This window comes from Monopterus albus, unplaced genomic scaffold, assembly GCF_001952655.1.
Source record: "Monopterus albus unplaced genomic scaffold, M_albus_1.0 scaffold333.1, whole genome shotgun sequence".
NCBI classification, from domain to species: domain Eukaryota; kingdom Metazoa; phylum Chordata; class Actinopteri; order Synbranchiformes; family Synbranchidae; genus Monopterus; species Monopterus albus.
Genome location: NW_018128213.1, coordinates 306,519 through 329,537, shown reverse-complemented (window position 1 = coordinate 329,537; position 23,019 = coordinate 306,519). Strand labels below are relative to the sequence as shown.

The 23,019-nt window shown below is 40.4% G+C and overlaps 2 protein-coding genes across 2 annotated transcripts in view; one reads left to right on the top strand and one right to left on the bottom strand.

The window, feature by feature from the left end:
* lrp10 (low density lipoprotein receptor-related protein 10) overlaps positions 1 to 5,291 on the bottom strand; it is a 5,641-nt gene extending 350 nt beyond the window's left edge. The window contains exons 1-8 of the mRNA XM_020624591.1: positions 5,246 to 5,291; positions 4,596 to 4,740; positions 3,873 to 4,066; positions 3,141 to 3,742; positions 2,576 to 3,012; positions 1,778 to 1,972; positions 1,141 to 1,270; positions 29 to 144 (exon numbers count right to left, since the gene is read on the bottom strand). Coding sequence (XP_020480247.1) covers positions 29 to 144; positions 1,141 to 1,270; positions 1,778 to 1,972; positions 2,576 to 3,012; positions 3,141 to 3,742; positions 3,873 to 4,066; positions 4,596 to 4,740; positions 5,246 to 5,291 — 1,865 coding nt within the window. The remainder of the gene's footprint in view (positions 1 to 28; positions 145 to 1,140; positions 1,271 to 1,777; positions 1,973 to 2,575; positions 3,013 to 3,140; positions 3,743 to 3,872; positions 4,067 to 4,595; positions 4,741 to 5,245) is intronic.
* A 2,209-nt stretch (positions 5,292 to 7,500) lies between these two features.
* mmp14a (matrix metallopeptidase 14a (membrane-inserted)) lies at positions 7,501 to 21,828 on the top strand. Its single transcript, XM_020624623.1, has 10 exons — positions 7,501 to 7,921; positions 16,041 to 16,189; positions 16,409 to 16,531; positions 17,110 to 17,417; positions 17,503 to 17,664; positions 17,890 to 18,029; positions 18,605 to 18,743; positions 18,918 to 19,068; positions 19,743 to 19,858; positions 19,958 to 21,828. The coding sequence occupies exons 1-10, from the start codon at positions 7,838 to 7,840 to the stop codon at positions 20,257 to 20,259; spliced, it is 1,674 nt and encodes a 557-aa protein (XP_020480279.1). The 5' UTR covers positions 7,501 to 7,837; the 3' UTR covers positions 20,260 to 21,828.
* The last annotated feature ends 1,191 nt before the right edge of the window (positions 21,829 to 23,019 follow it).

The window sequence follows — 23,019 nt, the reverse complement described above, 5'->3', positions numbered from 1 at the left end:
AGAGGGAGGTCTGGGGATTAGACCCCACCTTCTCATGCGGCGAACAGCCCGGCGCATGAATCGAGGCCTGCGTCTGCGATGTGGGGAGCTGGTGGCATCCTGACGGAGGAGCTGGAGAATTCCCCTCAGAGAAAGAGACGAGGTCTGACATGGAGGAAGAGGAGTGAAGAGCTAATCAGTTAAAACACCTTCTAAAACTCTTGATAATTATGTAATCATAACAACAAGGTAATAAAAATCACTTAAAAGTTTTATAAGAAACTCCTCCAAGTTTAAGGATCGTGTGGGCTGCTTGGGTACATCCCATCAGACAGAGCCTGCTTTGTTTTACACAGTTAATCCCTCCGCCTCCGTCTTCGCCGGCTAATAATAAAGAACCTCAGTGTGACCCTGCATGGTAACAGCACAGTAGTTTGTCCCAACACTCTTCCTACTTCAGCCTACAGCCTGCTGCGAAGTAATAAGGCTGCCAAAGTAAAGCACGACATTAAGACAGATGACACAATGGCTGCTATAGATTACAGCAATGTGGCTGAAGAGAGAGGAGAATGAGCAACTCAGCAGTGTAGTCTTTTTCCCCATGAATGAATTTAGTCTCAGTGCTCCCAGTTTTCAATTCGTAAGGGACCTAGGGTCTTCTTTCAGACTTTAGAACCTTAAATTAATTTGTCAAGGTGCTCAAGGCGAGGTGTAAGGACTTAACATGGCTTACATTAGTAGTTTGATTTCTGGTGTGGTGTTCGTTAACTTTACTGGTGAATGCTTTAAAGCGCCAACAAAAAAAAAAAAGGCTGTGTCAAGGTTAAAAAGTGGGCACTGGGGTCAAGGATGCAGGACTGAAGTTTACCTTGCAGGTGTACACTGTACCGTATTTACCTGAACACAGAACAACCCTGACATCTTCTTTGGCTTTTAACATTTCTTAGTTCCTTTTTGTAACATTCTATAACAATCGTAATTCTTAGCCACCAGAAACTCCTGTCGGTTAAACTAGACTTCTTTTTAAAAAATAAATAAATAAATATATCATGGTATTATAATTGCGATGTGTACTAATAATACCATAAAAATATGGACAGAAAGAGATGGGTAAAAAGCTCATATTCATCCTGTCACCAGTTTCTAGTTCTCCTCTCCCACCTCATTGGGGTTCTCTGTAGGGAAGTCCTCCACTGGGGGAATGATGCCCTGGGCAATGAGCTGACCGTAGGACGGAGGAGCCTGCTGCTGGATCAGCTCCGCTTCCTGGCGGCTGATCGGAGCAAACATACTACAGGAGAACAGACATGCAAAGATGTTACGGACTGCCAACATGTTGTGTATTTTGTTGTGAAGGTTCTTAACAGTACACTCCTGTATTACATAGTTATCTTAGATACCTTTTACAGTAACTTCTCTTCAAGAATTGTTACAATCCTCACACCACAGTTTTGTTATTGTCATTATCTTAAAATGGAATTTTTCAAACTTTACACATGACATGACCTACTTTGGGTGAGACAAATTGCACATGGGAAGCTCAGAGTTAACAACAGCAACCTGGCTATAAATGATCTTCTTAAGAATAACAGTACTCCAAGTATGAGGTGTACTGGCTGTGTTGTGGGAGGATCTGCTGTGTGTTTCAGAGGTAGTGTCTGGTAGTGCTGGCAGCAACTGAATCTAGTGAAGTGTGTATCTTGTGACTCACCATCTAAGATTGTCAACACTAAAACTGAGACAGCCATAAAAAAAACAAAACCCCATTGTGCTAAAGACCAAATCTATGCTTACTTACCTGTACTCCCTGGTCCTGAGTGAGTACAGTTTACAGGTGCAGCCCATGGCGATGACCAGCAGGAGCCCACAGACCAGGCTGCCCATTGTTGCCGCGGTGATGACCTTGCGGGGCAGGATGACGGTGCAGTTGAGCTCATCGGTACCATCCTTACAGTCCACCTGGCCATCACAGCGCCAGCTCTCAAACACACACCTGCAGATGGGACAATGGACCATTTGTGTGTTAGAGTGTGTCGGACTAATATGAATGAAAGGCATGAAAATGCACCCAGGTCCTTGTGTGATGACCCGTAAGAAAATGACATGGTTGTCATTGCACATGATGAGATACTGTAATAGAGTATTTGACTGATTAACCAGTATACATGAATTCTTTTATTAGCTAATGGTTGTGACTGTAAATGCACAAAAAAACTGAACAATTCGCTATGAATTTTATTCAACTCTCATTCACAACAGTGCTGTGCCTCCTGAGCCGAGATGACATCTGTTTTAGTCTGCACACACACTTTTACATTATAACCAACACACTGATACTTAATACGATGAAGACGCAAACCATCTGACAAAACAATTAATATAAAGACAAAACAATCAATATAAGAACAAAACAACAGCTGAACTAAACGAAGCTTGAAGAAAGAATGAAGTGTCAAGCTCAGAATGGAGCAGAAGCCAGAGAGCTGTTGAATCATGAGATGTTTTGTAGATCTAGAGTCTAAGAATAAATAAATGAACAACAATGAAAATGAGTCACCAGGGAGACAAACAGGCTTTCAGTCACACACACACTGACCTGTCACTGTCACAGTGAAAGGTCCCAGGCTGGCACACAGTGCAGTCCCTCTCGTCGCTACCATCGGCACAGTACAGCTGGTAGTTGCATCTCTCAGTCATTGGGTAACATATCGGCCTGCCAGGGAAGTGGCTGGATGCTGCTGCTCTCTGTCCTGCGACTCCGCAGGCAAACTGGTTTGGACTGCAGCCCCTGCATGCCTCCTCATCCTTCCCAGTCTCAGGACAGTCCCATTTCCCGTCACAGCGTTGCTCCTGGTTAAAGCAACCTCCTGCTGCTCCCCCACATCGACCTTCCCACGGAGGGCAGTAGCTCCCGACATGGAACGTGGCATTGAAGCCACTCCCCACTGAGTCAGGAAGTGTCTCATATGCCAGTGACAGAAGGCCAGTATGAGATTCAACTTGGACTAATTTGTAGTTGGAAGTGCTGGTTATCTGAGAAAAATGCAGGAAAAGGACATTGTGTGACCAACTGTTCTTTAATAACACTTTTGTTTTATAAAAGAGAGAATATGCAGGCCCTAAACAACATCTGGATACATTTCTCAGTTAAAGACACTCACAACTTTGATAATGTCTCCTTTGCCTTGTTCTCTGTTGTAGACGGTGAGTCTGTCCCCAGGGCCCAGTAGCAGCTGTTGCAGGTCCAGTCTGAGTGGCCTGGAGTCCTGAGGGTCCAGAGTCCAGACACAGTACAGCGCAGTACCCCGAGTGGCTGGAGGGGAGAAGGTCCCATAAAAGGTCTGGAGGAGCCCTCCACAGGGCCACTCAACAGGAGCGGGTGTGACAAGAAGTTCTTTAGGATTCTGAGGCTTCTCCTCATGGGCTTCCTCCTCAGCACTCCCCTTCAACAGCTCGAACAGGTCACGGTCATAATTCCAATCGACCAGCCTATCTGACATCTGAGTTTTGTCTGTGGCCTTAGGACTCTCCAAGTCCCTGTCATGGTTTCTCTCTCTATACGTCTCCCCTATGGTCTTTTCTACCTGTGTGCTTGCATCCTCTGGGGCTTCTGTGGTTTCCGCTTCAGCACTGCAATCCTGTTCATCAGTGCCGAAGCCAGGACCTTCACTGAGACACTCCACCTGACCATTACAGCGCCAGGAGAGGGGAAGGCACCGGCCTCCCGGGCATTCAAAGGATGTCACTGGGCATTCACCAGTGTCTGGAAGAACAGAAAATTAAGAAAAGAGATTAAAAAAAAAATTCATTCTTTTTGACAAGAGGAACTGGAGCAAATATTCATTTGTTTCATGCTTAAAACAAAACACGGCACAACAATAATGCCATCATACCTCTGGCATAGCTCAACAAAAACGATGACACAGGGAACAGATGTGGGAGGAAGTGGTGCATCACTGTGATATTTCCCCCTGGGAACTCCACAGGCTGTGGCAGCTTGGAGCCACAAAGGACAACTGGCTCACCCCCGGCCGATGATTTTATAGAGACCCATTCTTTCTTACACCGTGCAGAAAACTGGGAAAAGCTAAGAAAGGATTTTAAATAAGAAACAATGGGGGTTGACAATGGGTGGCATATCAGTGAACAGAAAACCCACACTTAAAGAGACAAACTGTCGGAAACTGTGCCCATATTGTTTTATTTTTCTATTACTTAAGAACGTGAGAACGTTTCTTGATCTGTCCAGTATTTAATTTGCTGGATTAGGTGAAAACAAACCTTGCTTTGTAATGATTTTACCCTTAAACTGTTTCCTACTCTATTTTCCAGAAGATACTATATAATGATACAATATCACAACAGATCACTTTTACCTTCACTGGAGATTTCATTCATACTGCCCATTAACATTACACCCTAACCACAGAAAATGATTAGGCAAGTTCATGTACCCTAAAAATATTTAGATGCTATTTTATGGCATTTTAAATACATCTATAAATATCTCAGGGGTAATCTGACATAAATAAGTGGGAGAAAATTATTTAACTTCTTTGAACTCTGATGCACCAGGTGCACAGGATTCTGCTTTCAAATTGCCTCAGCACTTGTACCTGAGAACGATAGGTTCTCCCTCCGAACCCTTGATGATCCAGCAGTCGTAGGTAGGGCCGAAGCGGTAGGACCAGCTGGAGTAGGCAGAACTCCTGATCTCACCCACTTTGCTGTCTAAGACTTGAAAGGAATGACCACAGCGAGCTGAGAAACAGCAAGACAAAAGCTCAGTGGAGCAGAAATTAAAGTGGTTCCCATTTTTAACCTTTAAGTGTTCATTTTTGGTGAAAAATCTGTGGTGTCAGCAGCCTGATTATTTCTGCTTGAACCTTAATTTCATTACACCATTTCAGCATAATGTTATCACACTACAGTTGAAAAGTAGGTGCAATGTGGCACAAAACGTGAAGGAACTGAAAGCACTGTTCAATATGACCTGCCTAAGCTCACATCTCCTGTTACCAGAAACAATGTGTTCCATTCACAGACACAACATGAAATAAAGGATTGGCTAGTTTGTCTCCTTACCAGCACAGAGGGAGAGCTCAAAATGGCTGCACACTGCACATGGATAAAGCAAAGACAGAGCAAGTCAGGCAGGTGCTTCATCACCAGAAATATTATATGCCACAAAAAAAGTGCAAATGTGATTTACTGTTGATACACTCAACATAAAATAGGGACCATACAATCATATGTATTCACTCACCTGTTATGGTGAAAACCAGGAGGGCACAGAGGTTGTAAGTGACCATCATTGCGGTGATGCTTCTCTTCTAAAATGTTAAAATGTTGTTGTTTTTTTTAAAGACTAAAGAGGAAGAAAGTGTCAGAGAAGCGCCATCTTAACATTAGTAGTTCAGGAAGACGTCGCCTGTAGAATGAAAAGACAAGATGAATTACACCACTAGTCTAACAATAAAAGAAGCCACCTAACACAAATATGAAAACATTTGGTTGATACAAGCCTCATTTTTTACAAACTAGTTATAGCTATGATTAAGGCTGAAACAATTACTGGCTAGAAAACCAATGTCAGATATTCTGATAACTTATAATCTGAATCTTTTTAGCTTTACTGTGAAAAATGCTAAAAAGTCTATGGTCCCAGCTTTTCAAATGTGGCAACTTGCTGCTTTCCTTTTATTGTAAATAAAGACAAAAAAAGAAGACACAAAGGTTGGTTTTCACAATTTGTGATGAACATTTCCACATTTTTACTGACATTTCAGTTATAATAATAACAACAATACTTTTAACCCATTACAACAGTTGGTTTTAAGAAGAAACCAACAAAAACCACAATAGCATCTCCCCACCACCCACTTCATCCCTAAAGAAACAGAACACATACAATATAATACTATACACATAAATATCACAAATTTATGTTAAACTCAAAAGGTTTGAGAATCAATTAGCCATTCTTTACCCATTTTAGTTGTATAATATTAGTCTTTTGCATCTTATTTCCTTATCTAACTCGTAAATCTTCATGTTCATACTTTTGGTGCAGCTGATTTCAGTTGAAAGGCAGTTTATTTTGTTTATCTGCTTCCACTTTAAACATTTTACAAAGACATCCTTATTAAATTGATATTAAAAACCTGAGTCTTGTAGCCCATAACAAATGTAGCACAGCAGCCATAACTGTACGTCTTTTGATTCAATACTGCTTAATAGCCAGACAGGAAAACGACATAAGGATATGGAGAGTGGGGCCTTTTGAATGGCGAGGTTATTTTGATCCCTACCACGGTTATTTACACACATACACAATAAACACACTCAGCGATTTCCTTCCCATAATCTCTTCAACAATGACACGGACGTCGCTAGCATTTCCGAGAATAAACCCTCACCAAGCAAACAGTTCAAAGTCTCTCTATTATTCCCAGGAAAGTAAAACGATTAGATATCAAGGTCAGGTAGGCTAACAGCTAATCTTGTTCCCGATAAGATTTGTCAATGTCCTGTGGCAATGTTAAGAAATAGTTTCGGTTTGAAAGAGGCGGAGAAACAGCTGCTCACCTTCTTTAGCCATAAGATCATGAATAGCTATTGCTAGCGTCCTAGCGAGCTAACTGCTAACATCCTCACTTCTCTCTTCGTTTAGTCGCTGTTTCCAGGTGGCAACGCCACTAATAAGAGGTTCCGACTATTACACTTAGGATTTTAATACCAAGAAAACCAAAACACATAAGCCAGAAGTAAAAACTACATATTAAAATGATTAAAAGAACAAGAGCTCAGTGCGTTACCATGTCAATCGGCCTCTCCTGTTGACAAGTTCTAAGCTACTTCCGTATATTTCCGTTCGTGACGATAGGGGGCGGGGCTTGTCAGGTTAAAATGTTTTATTTCTTTCATTCATAAATCTTCACATATTTTCTTCAAGTCAAAATGTCTCAATTAATTCTATTCTCATTTAAAGCACAGTAATTTCACATATTTATATAGGCAGCGACTAACGTCTGAGAAGAATTTAAAAGGTAAAATGTTTAAGCCTAAGTCCTAACACAAGGTGTCAGTCAACATCCGTTTTTATTCATAAAAACAGTGGGACCTTCAGTGCCCTTATTAAAGACTAAAATAACAAAGTACATTTACTCAAGTACTGTGCCTATTTATTTTAAATACAATATTTTCATTTTATACTTTTTATATAGAAATAATCGTACATATAATACATATTTCTATTATATATGTTACTTTTATTATATGCTGCTAAATTTAGCTACTTCTGTACTTGAGTAAAATTTTGAATGCACGACTTTTACATGCACTATATCCCTACTATTGTACTGCGATTTTGCAATTTTTCTTATGTAGGCTACATCTTTCACCACTGGCAGGATAGCTGTATCTGTGTATCATTAACACTGATAAACTTCGCCAGCTGTCGCCAGGAAGCCATGAAAAAAACGACTTCTGCACATCTGGAGGAGGACCCAGAGGAAAATCATCTCTCTCTCTCCCCCTCTAACCACGTCCACACTCTCTTCAGCAATCCCATCAAAGGAAAAGGAAGCCAAACTATGAAGCTGTAGTAGCATTTGTCACATCCTCCTGATGATTTTAGCGTTTTCCTCGTTTTATACTCAACCTTTGGGGCAGAAAAGCAGCACGTGTCCATGCGGATACGAGGTTTTCTGCCACGTTTTAAAAGCATAACGAAGTAGCGTTGATAGACTTTTTGATTTTTTTCCTTCCGTCGTTTTCTATCAGGACGGCGGGACTCGTGTACAGATTTAGCTTCCTGAACTTGTCTTTTTTGGGGAGGTAGTGTGCAGACACCAAAATGCTGACCCATCTCCTCACCCTGGCCTGTGGTCTCTGCTGCTTTGGGTTTACCTCCGTCAGTGCTAATGTACTAAAAGCCGAGGTAAGTGGCATGAAAAAACGCAATTCGTGTACTTTAAACAGTACACAATACTATATACAGGACTTTCTGTAGATATGCAGTGTATCACACGGGTTATAATATGGGAACAATGTGTATTTCATATTTTCTGCACTCTCAAATCTTGTCCTTCACTGGCTGCCATTAATTAAGTTATCTACAATATTCCTGAGGGATAGCAGTAGCAACACACCTCCTATAATAATCTTAGTTTACTGTATTGTAACCTTCATAAGAGGATTGGTGTTTTACTGATACATGCAGTGCCTTTCTAGTGCTTGCAACAGTGCTTCTGTATATTCCCAACATGTTCATTGTCCCTCCCTCGAACACTCTTGACCTTAGTTTTCCTGGAACTGCTTAAGAGTCCATCTCAGTAGAAATGATAGCAAAAGTTGAAACTTCATCAAGAGAAAAAAAAATGTCATGAGTCTAAAGTGTTGTGAAACGAGAGAGTGAGATCCAGCCCTGCAGGGCCAGTGGTCAGTTTAAAAAACCTCTGCCAAGCTACTTTGTTCTGAGAAAAAAAATAGAGGTAGTGGTGTTGCGACGGGGGAGGGGGTTAATGGCTTTCATTTGTCTGTGTAGACTGTAAAGATAGTGGGGCAGGAAGCTGGTCTGCATTCACAACAAGCTGAACAAGAGCTTGCCGGGAGACTTTAGGCCTCGGGCTGTGAAACCTGGTCTGGAGACACAAAAGTGCAGATTAGCTCTCACCTAAACAACATGTGCTATCATTAGGTTCCATGCAGCTTTGTAAATGATCGGGTATGAGCAACACTGGGCACCTCTAGTCTCAGGCCATTTTGCACTAAGAGATGCTCATCATCCTCCAAACATCCTGTTCACCTTATCAAGCAGTGGGCAAAACGTCATTGAGAAATAAAGGATGTTTGAAGTGAGCGTACATGACCAGTGTTAGTCACTTTCAGTCACACTGTCACATACTGTAAAAGGCAGGGTGCACCACTAATACTGGAATTTCCCCACTTTGGGATCAATATAGTTCTACCCTACCCTAATAGGGTAGGGTAGAACTATATTGACAGGAATTTGATTCACAGAATAAAAAGTCCAGTAGCTATAAATATTGACCAAAAAAAAGCACCTATGACATACAAGAGTCTGTGTTAGGAGGATACAGGATGCATGAAAGAGCGAATGAGGACCTTACTCACTGACCGCAAGTTGGTGGTGTGTGAGTCAACCCAGACATTGTAGAGTCAGACAGTTTATAAGAGGCTGCAGGCAGCTGCCCTACTGTGGCGAGCGCACCAGTGCAGTGATGAATGTCTGTAAACAAAGTGAGAAAATACAACAGTTTACTGCAGTTAAAACTGCTTCTTTTGTTACATTACATAGCCTTATACTGGTTTACTGTTTGGACACTGAGAGTCGATGTACCACAGTCAAATTCCTCGTGTGTCCGTCACACCTGGCCAATAAAGCAGATTCTGATTCAGTGTCATCTTTAGCAGCTGTAGGACAACATTTCCATCACTACTGTACCAGTATATCAGTTTAACCCTCAGTGCAAGATTCAGTCTGAAACATATAAGATGGACAATTACTGTCTTGTCTGCTGATACAGATTACGTACAGTTTTATCCACAGTAAGGTGGTGCTGTGATGGAGTCAGACATAACTGTCAGTCCTGATGCAAAAAGAGGATAAACTTTAATTATGGTTTCGGGATTGCATCACCTGAGTGCTTAAGTGAGCCCTGTGATCAAAAGATAGACCTGTCTGTGTGTGGAGAAAGTAGATTCAAGTGGAACAGCAAAGAGAGAAAAAACAGACAAAATAACAGCTTTAACTAGACAGGACTCAGAGAGCTCAAACCTCCACCAAGGTAATGCCATTACACCAAAAAGCAATATTCCCGTGACAGTTTGACCCTCATATTATGATTCATTGACCATGAAAACCTACCCCTAGCATCTGGAATCACATTGATACCATTAGTTTCAGGATCTAGTTTAGGAACTTTTGAAGATACAATATGTCAAGTCTGTCAACAACCTGCTGAATCAGCAGTCTCAGCTTGTTGTAAGCCTTTAGCATTATTTATTGTCAGTAGCAGTAGTGAATTTCCCATTAGCCCTATATATTTGAACATTCTGGATCACCACATCTGGAATATTACTTGAATCCAGATCAGACTTTGGCGTGTGGCAGCTCTTATGTGGATTTTATCGTGCTATTTTAGTCTAAGCATTGTGGCCAATATTCATAGAGTTAGAAGCAAAAACACTGATCCTGGATCCAGAAGATGATTCAGATCAGGACCAAAATCTAATGGATTATTTCATGGGTCATTAACTACCAAACCAACAATGCAGATAAAAAAGATAACTCAGCTTTAAATAAGTAATAAATAAAACCAAATGTTTAATTAAAGTGGATGACGCTCTCATTTAAGGGGTTGGGAGGATCAAGAAAGCAGAACTCAGAGAAACTGACGTTACAGGAATGTTGTGGTTTATCAGTGTTGCTCAACATCTGAACGTCCCTCTTTGATTTCACTTGGACATACTAAAGCCACTTAATCCAAGCAGAGTGAAAAGAGGAGCTCCACAATGAATCTGGTTCTGGTGACACTGAGTTCTTTTGTGCCCTCTAGCATCTGTTTTCATTCACTGTTTTTTTTCTTTTTACATTGTGAAACCTTTCCTTACTTTAATAAAATGCTGAGTTGGACCTTGTGAGGAAAGGAAGCGGGCAGCAATGAAAACAACAGGGTCTGAAACAGGATCTCTACATATCTGGCTGAAAAGATTCAGGCGATTTCCCGTTGCCATCTGGAGACACATGTCTCGTGAGCCCAGAGGACGGTTTCACATCTGGTCAGAATACATCTGGTTTCACTTCGCTTTATCTTGACTAGAGCTGCCGTTGATGCAGCATCAAAGAAAAGTCTTGTTCACGATCTGGTGCACGGTGCTCTGACAGGCAGCCACTGTCACTTAAGAGATGTCAAAATAATCAGCTGGATCGGCCTTAATAATGAGAAACCGATGGACTTCATAGGAAAGAGGGAACGTATCTTGGCCCTGCAGCTAAGGAAACGGTCCACTCTGGTATAACACGAGACACCAAAGGGAGAAAGTTTCCACCATGATGTTTGCCAGTGTAGAGCAGTGAAAGATAGATCTGTTTTTATCAAAATTGACATTGACTTGTTTTTGCAACATGGGCTCAACTGATTACATCTGACAAAAGCTGGAAGCCAGATGCGCTGAAACAAAATTGAACCCAATGACATGTACAACTTTCTAAAATACTGTAGTTCAAAGTAGCTACATTTGCAGTACTTATAATTGCATTAATGTAATTAAGTACAATTTTAAGGGAGTGATATTTTCATTTTATACTACTTTACACTTCTATCAGTATATAAAGTGGCTACAGCCTTTTATCAGCAAATGGAGATGGCTCAGTTCTCATGACACAGCAAAGTTGTACTTATAGCGATAGAGTTACTGCACCAAATGGGCCAACTACAACATTAAAATTAACCAATATATAACCATGTTAATGCATCTTTAATTATCTAAAATTGTGATTTATAATGGAATGACAATGACATCCCTACCACTACTAAAAACTACAAGACAAAGGCTTAAAAGGTTGCATGAACTGCTGGTGCAAGTAAAGTCAAATTTGCTTTCACTGACTTTACAATCAAGACACCCTTTGTCATTAGACACGAAAATAAGAAGTACTGAGCAATACCACAAGGTTGGCATACTCAATTACAAATTAAAGTCCTGAATTCACCTTTGTTTCAAATTGTAAGTGCCCAGTTTAAGTGTAACTGATTTGAAAGTAGTATCTGTCATCTTAATGCTGTAACTAAGGTGGAGCTAATTTCTTAAACACAGTTGGGAAGTTTATTCTGTAACAGTACATCATAGTGTAATAATTTCCTCTAAACTATAGTATAACATTAAATGCAAATACTGAAGTAAAGTACCTCACAACTTCGATTTGCATGCAATCTTAGTCCTATGGTGCAATGAATATTTTTCTGTAGGGGTCATGCATCATAAGGCTTGACTAAGCAGAATAAAACCCTCCAGTAACGATGCTATTTGACCTGTTTGACCCAGTGGAAATGTAAATGCAGCTGAGTGTGAGTGCTAACTGGGTCAGACACCAAGAAATGAAGCCGATGTGAGATTCAGCCACTTGTGAGCTGAAATCTCTGTTTTTTCCGTTGGCACCAAACAAGAGGAATAACTGACTCAGTCCCTCAGATCTAAATTGAACCATACTCCTAACCCCCTCTAACTCCCTGCCTTTTATTTTTTTTTTTACAGTTCTTCCTTCTAATCCCTTTACCTCTCCTGCGCTAATGTAACTCTGCACGTCAGATCATCCTCTGCTGTCCTTAAACCTCCTGTCTGCCCTTTTCTTCCCTCAGTCCTGGATGAGATTTTAAAGCCTGGAAATAAAGTATCTGGCTAGGGGGAATAACAGTGGAGGTTTTCCAAGAGGCAGCTTGAGACAAATGGTGTTTTGACACTTGGCAGCATTGTTATACACAAAAAAGACAACCTTTGGCATTGTTTAACAGAGACATTACAGCACTACCAAACATATACACATTTAAATATGCACAAAAACTCAGCTCTGTACACAAACTCACAGCCTCATTTTATTCCTAGTGTTTAATAGCATACTGTCTATTGCATAAATATAGACAAACACCCATGTGACGCATTTACTAATGCAATGACAGTTTTGTTTCCTATGAAACTGACATCATACTTTTGTTTTTTACCACAACTCTATAAATGCACAGGGGAATTCTATCATCTTGAATATAACTCTTGTAGGCGTTTTTTTTTAATAGTGCATCCGGAAAACAAATCACAAGACAGTCTCACAGGAATGTAAGTAAGATTCTGACAATGGATGGCACTCATGTGACCTGTGACGGGACACTGACATGCAACACTTGTCTTTAATTAAACATTTGTAGAAGAACAAACAGCAGTAAAGCAAGCTGTCATGTGACCTGTTAAGGGGTCTTGCTGTGTTACCTGATCTTGTCACAACATCTCAAGTACAGTGCCTATGTCTAATATAATTTTAATGTTAAAAAATGTACTTTATTAGTTTAATTTAATTTTATATGTTGTATTTATTTAGTTACAAATGACTAATGTATTATCAAAAATCCAAATAATTGCTTCAGTTTTGCACAAGACAGTAAGGTCACAGAAACTATGTATAATATTCATCACACTGCTTCACCAAAATGACCTCTTCCACTATATTCAGATCACGCTGGTTGTGCCCCAGTGACTGTCCATTATACATTTACACTTCATGTCACTGCGCACACACACACACACACACACACACACACACACACACACAACACACACACACACACACACTGTACAGGCCCAGGGTGTGTTTACTAAGCCTGCAGCCAGCCTTTTGACCACACATGGCTGTGCAGTGAGCAGCCGAGCTACACTGAGGCCAACAATACTAACCATGTACAACTCTCAATAAATAGAAGCTTTGAAGGTGGCTGCTGGGAGAGGTGCATGCTGGGATACCTGGCGTCCCCACCGGAGGCGGCGGTGGTGGCATGTGGAGTAGTTTGGGACCAGTGGAGAGAAGTGGTGGTCTTAAGAGTTTGGGGGAGACATTTCATGGGGGTGTTTTTATAGAAGCAGACGTGTCACCAGACTGGAGCCACAGGACACACTAGCAGCAGTCATTGGAGAGCAGAGAAAGTACATTTGGTTGGTGTTTAGAGGCAGACTGAGTCAGAGAGAGTCAGAGGATAAAATACATTTACTAGATGCTTAACTAATCCAGAAAAATCCTAAAGAAATTGTGAAGGGGGATGTGTGTAGCTGGAGAAAAGGGGGGATAATTAGCCTCTCTGCAGGTCGTCATAAATGAACCTTGTTCTCTGGCCTCTGGGCCCACAGTGGCTGTGTGTTCACAGGCAGTATATGGCCAGGTATTTCTATCCTTCCCCCCTGCTTTTCCTTTCACTTGTTGCAGAATGGCTAGAAATGAAAACCAGCACTAATGGTGGAACAAGAGAGATATCTGAGGTCTAGATGAATCTGGGGAAAATTCCAGTGAACTAATATGTGGTGGCAGGGATGAAGATGTGCATTAACACTGTGCGCAGAAACATAATTCAAACACACCAAAGGAGGACATATTGGATCCTGCCTACAACTGAGTCAGATTAGACACTTTGAAGGAATATTTTAGAAATACAGTTGTGTTTTGAGCCAAATGCTAACATTAGCATGCTAACACACTCTTACTGACTATGCTGATATTTAACATGTTCACACTATCTGAGTTCACTAGCATGCTAACATCTGCAAATTAGCACTACAGTACAGTAGTCATGTATTTACTGTATCTTTTCATCCTATTAAGCCACACTGCTAGTATGACAAAACACAAGAAGTTTTACATAGTCAGAAGCAGTGACTAACCAGCAGTAGTCTGCTTCATAACCTGTCATAAAATTGCAACTTCTCATTTTTACAGTAGGCGGTTCACCCTTGTTGTCAGTCAACATGCTAAGCTAAGCTAATCATCTCCAGCTGCATATTTAACAGAGACATTACAGTAGTTTTGATCTTTGTCCTTTGCAAGGCAGCAAATAAGCTTATTTCCAAAATGTTGAACTGTTCCTTTAACAGTGTCTCAGTCCAGAATTAGACCACCATCATCAAGCAGTGGAAAGAATAAGCTGATCTTTTATGTGTAAAAATAAATAGTAGTGGTTTTGACAGAAGGACAGACAGAGAGAAAGGAGGACAGACAAAGATGGGAAGATCTTAAGCTCAGGCTCTGAGGGACCCACATGTTGCTGAAAATGTTACTTTTTCCAGCATTAGGACCGCCAGTTGTCTTTGGCTGCAGTCGTCCAGACAGGCTTTTGGTTCAGTGTGACTAAAGTGACATCAGTGTTTTCAGACTGTGTGTTTTGTTTGGCTTTCAGTTCTTCACTCATCTCTCCTTATGACCCCAGAACTCAATTTCCCGTAACAAGTTCAGCATAAATCCAGGGGACTTGAGGACTTGATGTGAGTTTAATGTTAGAGTTCATAAATGGCACAGTGTCACAGTCACATAAAGAGAAGACAATAAATGTAACATGTTGAGTTACTTCGTTGAGTGTTGTCTGCTGCAGAAGAGCGTAACATGTCAGCTCGACACACAAACCCTCGGTCTTATGCACAGTGCAATCGGTATTACACATCTGGGCTTGGAGACACAGGTCTAAACAAGGTCTGAAATTTGACGTAGACAAACCCACAGGTTCACACCAGTGGCCAAACCCTTCCTTTTTGTTGACTAAGATGTTTTCAGATAGTTTTTGTGCTGTTTCTGGCATGTCTGACTAAGACTTGTCTGAGCAGCTGAGAAACTCACAAAAAAGTAAAAGAAGAAACTAAATAATAAGCACATGCTGCAAAACCCCTAATAAGTGTCTAGTATAAAATAAAAGCCTCATATGGTGACTGTTATTGTTGCCAAGTCATTTTTCAATTAGCATGTTGTACAATGTATATTCAACATAGCAGCAAAGATAAAGTTTGCTTTTCAAGGTTTATTTTTCTGTTGAGTTGAAAATAGTTGAGGTAAAAATAGTCCTTAATATTGTACATTTTATCTGATTATTCAATTTTTTAAGCAGATCCAATTTGTTATTCCAAATGAATTATAAAATTTGTATAACGGTATATGCACTATATGTACATCAGTGTCCTGTTCATCTTTTGCTGTTTTTTTCTGGAGAATATTATGAATGCATTGATATTTCTTTGCATTATTTGTAGTAAAAAATACATTCTAAAATAGTGTGGAATCAGTAAAATATGCCGTCCACCTATTCATTGGTAGAGGAAACTGTCCACCTATAATTATGTCCTCAAGTCTCTTAACTTTAAGTCATCTATAATCTGTTTTAAGGAGCCAGCTGTGGTTCGATTTGTCCAAAAGTAAAGCAAATATTTCTCCCTCCAACAAACAAGGGTTTGATCAATACCTAAAATATTAACCATCACTTTCATTCTTTTCTCCCTGCCTTCCTCTCTTACAGGCTTGGCTGCAGAAGTACGGCTACCTGCCTCCAGGTGATGTCAGAGCCCAGGCCATCCGCTCACCAAAGTCCATTGAAACAGCGATAGCAGCCATGCAGAGATTTTATGGTTTGACTGTCACTGGCACCATAGACACCAACACGTTAGAGTGAGTCCTGATAAAAATCTATAAAATTTTAAATATGTGGATGAACAAACAATCACAAGTCTGGAGATCATTTTATGTCTTGATGAACAATTCCTTATATGCTTGTAGTTCACAAGAGTATAAAAAGGCAGGGTTCCCATTTACAAAACATTTGTCCTTCAAAGGAGTCCAAATATTTTATACAGTTGAAAACTGGGAATTTTCTGTTGCTGTTGCCAGGGCGATGAGCCGGCCACGATGCGGTGTCCCAGACAAGTTTGGCCCCCAGCTGAAAACTAACCTGAGGAGGAAGAGATACGCCTTGCAGGGACTGAAGTGGGACAAATCTGAGGTGACCTTCAGGTCAGAATACACACCAACTACATCTGATACTTTATTTTTAATACTAGTTTTACATACAAATCTAATTTATTGTGCTTTATTGTACTTGAATAGAATTTAGGGTTGCAACTGATGATTTTCATTATTGATTAATATGCCCATCACAGATTACTAGAGCTCAAGTTGACATATTCAAATTGTTTGTCTTATATGACCAACCAAAACCCAAATATATTTTGGTTACTATCATAGGAGATTCAGAACGTCAGAAGTTGGAGCCACTGAATCTGTGGCATTTTCACTTAAACATGAATTCTGAGTAACTGTTGAACAGAATGTCTTGACTCATAAATGGTCTGAGATTTGCTTTATTCTACTTTGAAGACAAATACTTGATTCTTCATTTTTAACTGGAAGACTAAATACCGCATCTTCCTGTTTGATATGCTCTGCTAAAGCCATCTATTGTGAAAAGCTATTGTTCTATTTTATTGTTTCGAAAAGCAGCCAACAAATATTAACTTCCTTCATGTGTTTTATCTGGAGTCAACTGTGTCTATCCAGGCCCTAAATCGCATTCTTTTGATTCTTTATAACAGCATACAGAACTATACTCCTAAAGTTGGCGAACGCGCCACTTTCGAAGCCATCCGAAAGGCCTTCAGGGTGTGGGAGAGTGTGGTCCCACTCACCTTCAGAGAGATCCCCTACAGCCAAATCAGTGGCAAGGTCAACAAGTTTGCAGACATCATGCTCTTCTTTGCAGACGGTTTCCACGGTGACAGCACGCCGTTTGACGGCGAGGGTGGCTTCCTGGCTCATGCTTACTTCCCCGGTCACGGCATCGGGGGAGACACGCACTTTGACCTCGCTGAGCCCTGGACCACTGGGAATGTTGACCAAGGAGGTAAGAGAAAGAAGGGTAAATGATGAAAAGTAGGTCCTGGAAGAAACCAAAACCAAACTCTACTTTTCTCTTTCTCTCACTGAAGGTAATGATATTTTCCTGGTAGCCGTCCATGAGTTGGGTCATGCTCTGGGTCTGGAGCACTCCAATGACCCCTTTGCCATCATGGCCCCCTTCTACCAGTGGTTTGACACTGAGAACTTTCAGCTCCCTGATGACGACCGCAGAGGAATCCAGGCGATCTATGGTGGGTTGTTCTTCTAGATTCTAGAAGAAATGGAAATGTATCGGTGAACAGCTGTTTGCAGTGACGTTTCCTTTGAAAGCCAGTTAATGCTATACCCACCTCAAAACGGTCTTGTGACATTGTTTAGTAGAATATAGAACATTCTCAGACTAATACTAATATGAAATGTTACATGATTATGAACATGAAATATTTGTGTTATTAGAGACCACATTATTTCCACAGGAATCAAGTCTTGGGCGCCCCCTCCTCCCCCTCGACCCACAAAGCCCTTCCACCCCGACAGGCCAGATCATGGCCCAGACATCTGTGAGGGACACTTTGACACCATCGCCATCCTCAGAGGGGAAAAGTTTGTGTTTAAGGTGCAACATCTGTTACTTAGGAGAAGATTAAAATGTTCTTAGAGGCTAAGCAAAGAAGATCAGATCAAGGTCAAGAATCTTTATTGTCACTATGCACAGCACAATAAAATATTTTCCGGCTGATCTTGGCTTAAAAGACACATTATTTACATAACACATCAGTACCACCTATCTGTTCGATATGAGGCTATCGTTAGCAGACACCTTGGCTTAATACAAAGACTGGAGACAGGTGAAACAGCTAGCCCTGGCTGTGTCCAGACATCAGGCACATACCCCTGTAATACCACAATAATTATTGGGTTTTAGAGGACAAAGCCCCTGTTTCCAGGCTTTATGCTAAGCTAATGTGCTATGTAATATGTCAGCATTTTCAGGATAATCAATTAATATGCATCAGACAAATAGTGATTATTCTCATTATTTAATCTCGGTGGATTTTTGATTAATCAGTTAAATAGTTATCCTAACCACTAATATCCTTTATTTCAGACAAATCTGGTAAAAACAGTCTTGGAATAAATCTTTAAATACTTTCTGTTGCCATTCTCATATTAATCTGTGTGTGTTTACAGGACAAGTGGTTTTGGCGAGTGCGTAACAACAAGGTGCTGCCAGGTTACCCGATGCCCATTGGTCACTTCTGGAGGGGCCTTCCTTCAAACATCAACGCCGCATATGAGAGGAAAGATGGGAAATTTGTCTTCCTCAAGGGTAATTAAATCTGAGATTAGATTTGGGATGATTACTGTGTGTTCCGGCAGCTACTCAAGTGATGATTTTCATGTGTTAACTATTCGTGACTGCTTCTCTTTAATGCCTTTCTTGCTCTGAACTTTCCTCTTTCTGTTTTCAGTTTCATCATTGTTTTTTTTCTTCCATCTCTAGGTGACAGGTACTGGATTTTCAGTGAGTCAAGCATGGACAAGGACTCCCCCAAGAGCCTGGCAGACCTGGGTACCGGCCTACCCACAGACAAGCTTGATGCTGCTCTCTTATACACACCAACAGGACAGACGTACTTCTTCAAAGGAAACAAGTGAGTCTGTCCATTTTACATAATGTACTTGAGGAAGCGATTTCTTTTTCCTCTTAGGCCACCAAAAGTTTCACAGCCTCCTGGCCTTGCATTCATGCATAGATTGAACATCCTTCATTTTTCCCAAAGTGTTAATACTTTGTGTGTAGTAGCAGCTGCAGTAACTTGCTGAATACCATGCGTATCTGTGAGCCTGTTGAAGGTAGCGCCCAACATTTCATTCCTCTGACTCACACCCTGTAGCTATCTGTAATCCAAATGCAAACTGTCCTGAGAATCACTTCTAACACCTAATTTTTCTTTTCTGCTTTCATTTAGATAGTTACTAGTAGAGAAGAGTAGGTAGAGGAGGAGGAGGAGGAGGGATGGTGTTCAGCAAACTGTGGATAATATCATTACATTGTGAGCATTTTAAATACCCAGACATAGCATAGGTTTTTTTAAAGACAAATAATAAATGTTGAGGCCATGAATTTCCCAGGCTCTTCCCCCTTTCTGACAAGCCTCTAAAGAGTCATGTATTTTTTCACGTTTTATTTAAACACTGCAATGCTAAACCTGTGGAGTAAACAACAACGAAGACAGTGGTAGCTACATCCCTGGAGCTGTTGTATAAATTAACCAAGAAATAATTTCTTCTGTCTTTAATATTATCCTTTGTGTGATATTTGCAGGTACTACCGGTTCAACGAGCAGACTCGCACCGTGGACAGTGGATATCCAAAACCCATCACCATGTGGAGCGGCGCACCAGACAACATCAAAGCTGCCATCATGAGTGAAGATGGATGTAAGTTGTCCTCCCTATTAAACTGTTTTAAAGTACCACTGAGAAAAAAAAAACTCCTGAAACTAACTTCTGATATCTTCATCTTTCTGTAATCCACAGCTTACACTTATTTCTACAAAGCAAACAAGTACTGGAAGTTCAACAACCAGTACATGAAGGTGGAGTCTGGCTACCCCAAGTCTGTGCTCACTGACTGGATGGGCTGCGAAGGCGAGGAGCCTAAGAAGGCTCGGGACGAGGAGGTGACATTGGAGAGCAGTGCCGGGCCAGCAGCCGTGGTGATCCCTCTCCTCCTATTGGTGCTGGTGCTGGTCACTCTGGGAGTGCTTTTGTTCTTCAGGAAGTACGGCACGCCTCGGCGCCTCCTCTACTGCCAGAGATCCCTCCTGGACAAGGTGTAGACAGAGCGACAGGAGACTGACAGACTGCCACAGAGAGAAGGAGAGAGGGGGAGAGAGAACGAGGACTGAGTGAAACCGAGCAAAGTGAAAGAGGAGGAGAGATCAACTGGAGAAAAGACAGGAGAACTGGGGGACAGAAAGGGGGATGACTGTATGTGCCACAAAGGACAGAGAAGAGAGACAGGCTCTGAAATCAGGAAAATGTGTATTTGTATGTTAATTATTTACATGTGCTGTTCTATGTTCAGAGATTAAGAACATACCCACAATCTGACAAAGAGGAGGGGAATATACAAAGACTCATCAACGCCAACGACTTCCTTCCTGCCTCTCCTCTCTCACATCCCTCCTTCCTTTCTCTACTTTAACTGGACGACTCCAGCTGAACTGCTGTCTGATTCATTCGTCTCACCACCGGAAACTCGGGGTGTTACTCACAAATTCGTCATCTCTGTTTAAGCGTTTTTGCTCTGGAATATATTTACTGTTAAATCTGTTTGGTGAGGAGTTTTACTCTTAAAGTAGTTTTCTTAAATCCAGTAGTTTGAAGTTCAGCCTCTTGTATTTGTTGGATTATTTTGTACCACTAAGCAGCGTTGGGTATCGAACCTCAGACTCCTTTAGTTCTCCCAGAAATAAATCCACAGCACCAGGGTAACCTAGTCAGATTGCTAATCTCCTTCTTCGATTTGATTATTCCAAATTTAAATCCCAATTTTGCTCATTTTAGATCATTTTATTAAGGCAAAGTGCTGTTGCTTGTGTTTAGGCAACATTTAATACTACAGAATTCTGTCCCATCTGCTAAATGCTGTGTTATTGGATGGATTTGATAGAGTTGAGTCTGCTGAGCATAGTGTTAAGATCAATTGAGGTAGACTTCACACATCACGGATTTATTAATTGTGTCTGCTCAACCAACTTAACGTAAGAGTGCTGGATGCTGTTCCCCCTCGATTGTCAAAGCTGCACCCCCTGTCACAGTGTCTAAAGCCAAATATGGTCCTTCTGGTACAAAGACAAGATTTTATTTATGTCGGCTGTAGAATGTAACTGCAACTTCAGACACTCACACTTGCAGCCAAAACTCCTCATTCAGTGCAAGCAGTCAGACGGGAAGTTTTTTTTCCAGTTGATTTGTTGTTGAATACAAGCAGAGCTGCTTGTGCAAATGCTTCAACAAATTTGGTGCAATTTTAATTATTATTGTTGTTATTATAAATATGGTTATTGTTATTATTGTTCTCCTGGTATAGTTATAATAATGTTTCTTCTTTTGCTTTTGTGCATTGTCATTTGGAGTCCTGCTGGACAGAGGCATAACGTGACAATGATGGAAATACATCCCAGTTTACATTCAAGTGGTGAATTAGATCGGTTCTTTTAGCTCTGAAACACCTGACATTACAATGCTATTTAAGAACTTTTACACAGATGGTGCTCAATGATTTTTTTTTTTTTTACACACATCAAAATTGAAGTGAATTGATTTAGTTAATAACAATGATAATGGTAATGATATTTATAATGATGATCATATTAAAAATGATTTTTTTCCTGCTTGTTTTCACTTTTGTATTTCAGTAGATAAAGTGAAATTAAACTATTTTCTACAAACGATCTTTTTATTTATGCATTCATAGTCTTCTCACCAGTGTCTTCATACACTTTCACGCTATAAGCTAAACACAACATTAAATGCAACCACATTTCTGAAACTGAATTTTAGCCTCCTATTATTTAGTATTTATAAGCACTGCATAGTTGTAAGGACATTTTAAGTGTTTATTCATTTATAATATTGCTTATGATGGGGTGCCACCTACTGAATTTGTAGAACTAGCTGTATTCTCAGGATAGAATAAGTTTTCTGATATGAAAAACATGAAAGCAACTTGGGATGTTTTCATTTTTCACATAAGCTGAAGAACAGTCACTATGAGGAAAACATGGTGTTTTGTTTTTAAAAGGTTGACATTTTGCTGAACAGGCCTAAAATTACTAAATTTATGTTGTAATCTTCACCAGTGACTACTGTGGTAGTTAGTGTCCAGAAACTGTTTTTGGCTGAGTATGATATGATGCAAGACATGTACCAGCTGACATCATATTGAACCATGGCAACTATAAGCATTTCTAAAAACTGAAAAATCTCCTGACTCGTGTTCAAATGTTCATGGAGGCAAAACATGTTTATAAAGCAGTTTGCTTGGGATGACTTCATCATCAGCCTCAAGGTCAACATCTGCAGATCAACATCTGTAACTTTTTCCACTTTTTTTTTTCTTTTTGTTGTTATGGTCCTTGACTTCTCTCCCTCCAATATGTGCAGCTCTGGAGGCTACTAATGTCCTTCAACACTGGACTTTAAAAATCAAGTCATTTGACATTTTACAGTTACTTTGTGTGGCTTCATTGTTTATTGTTTAATTCAGATCCCCATTAGTTATTACCTTGACAACAACTATTGTTCCTACAACAGCACATAAGACATAATACTTATTAAAAACAGTATTAACATCAAACATGCCACAAGAAAACCTTTGCTCGTATGAATATCCACGTTTTAAATAAAGAAAAAAAAACATTTTCATTGGCATGCCTGAATTTAAGACAAAATGCTCTAGTTGCTTTTCAAAATGTTGTTGAATCTTGAGATATAATGTCAGACTTTTCAGGTGAAACAACATTTTTCTTTTTCACCGATCTGGTCTCCGATTGAGGTTGTGCACTGTGTCCTACTAACACGCCCTGCTGCAA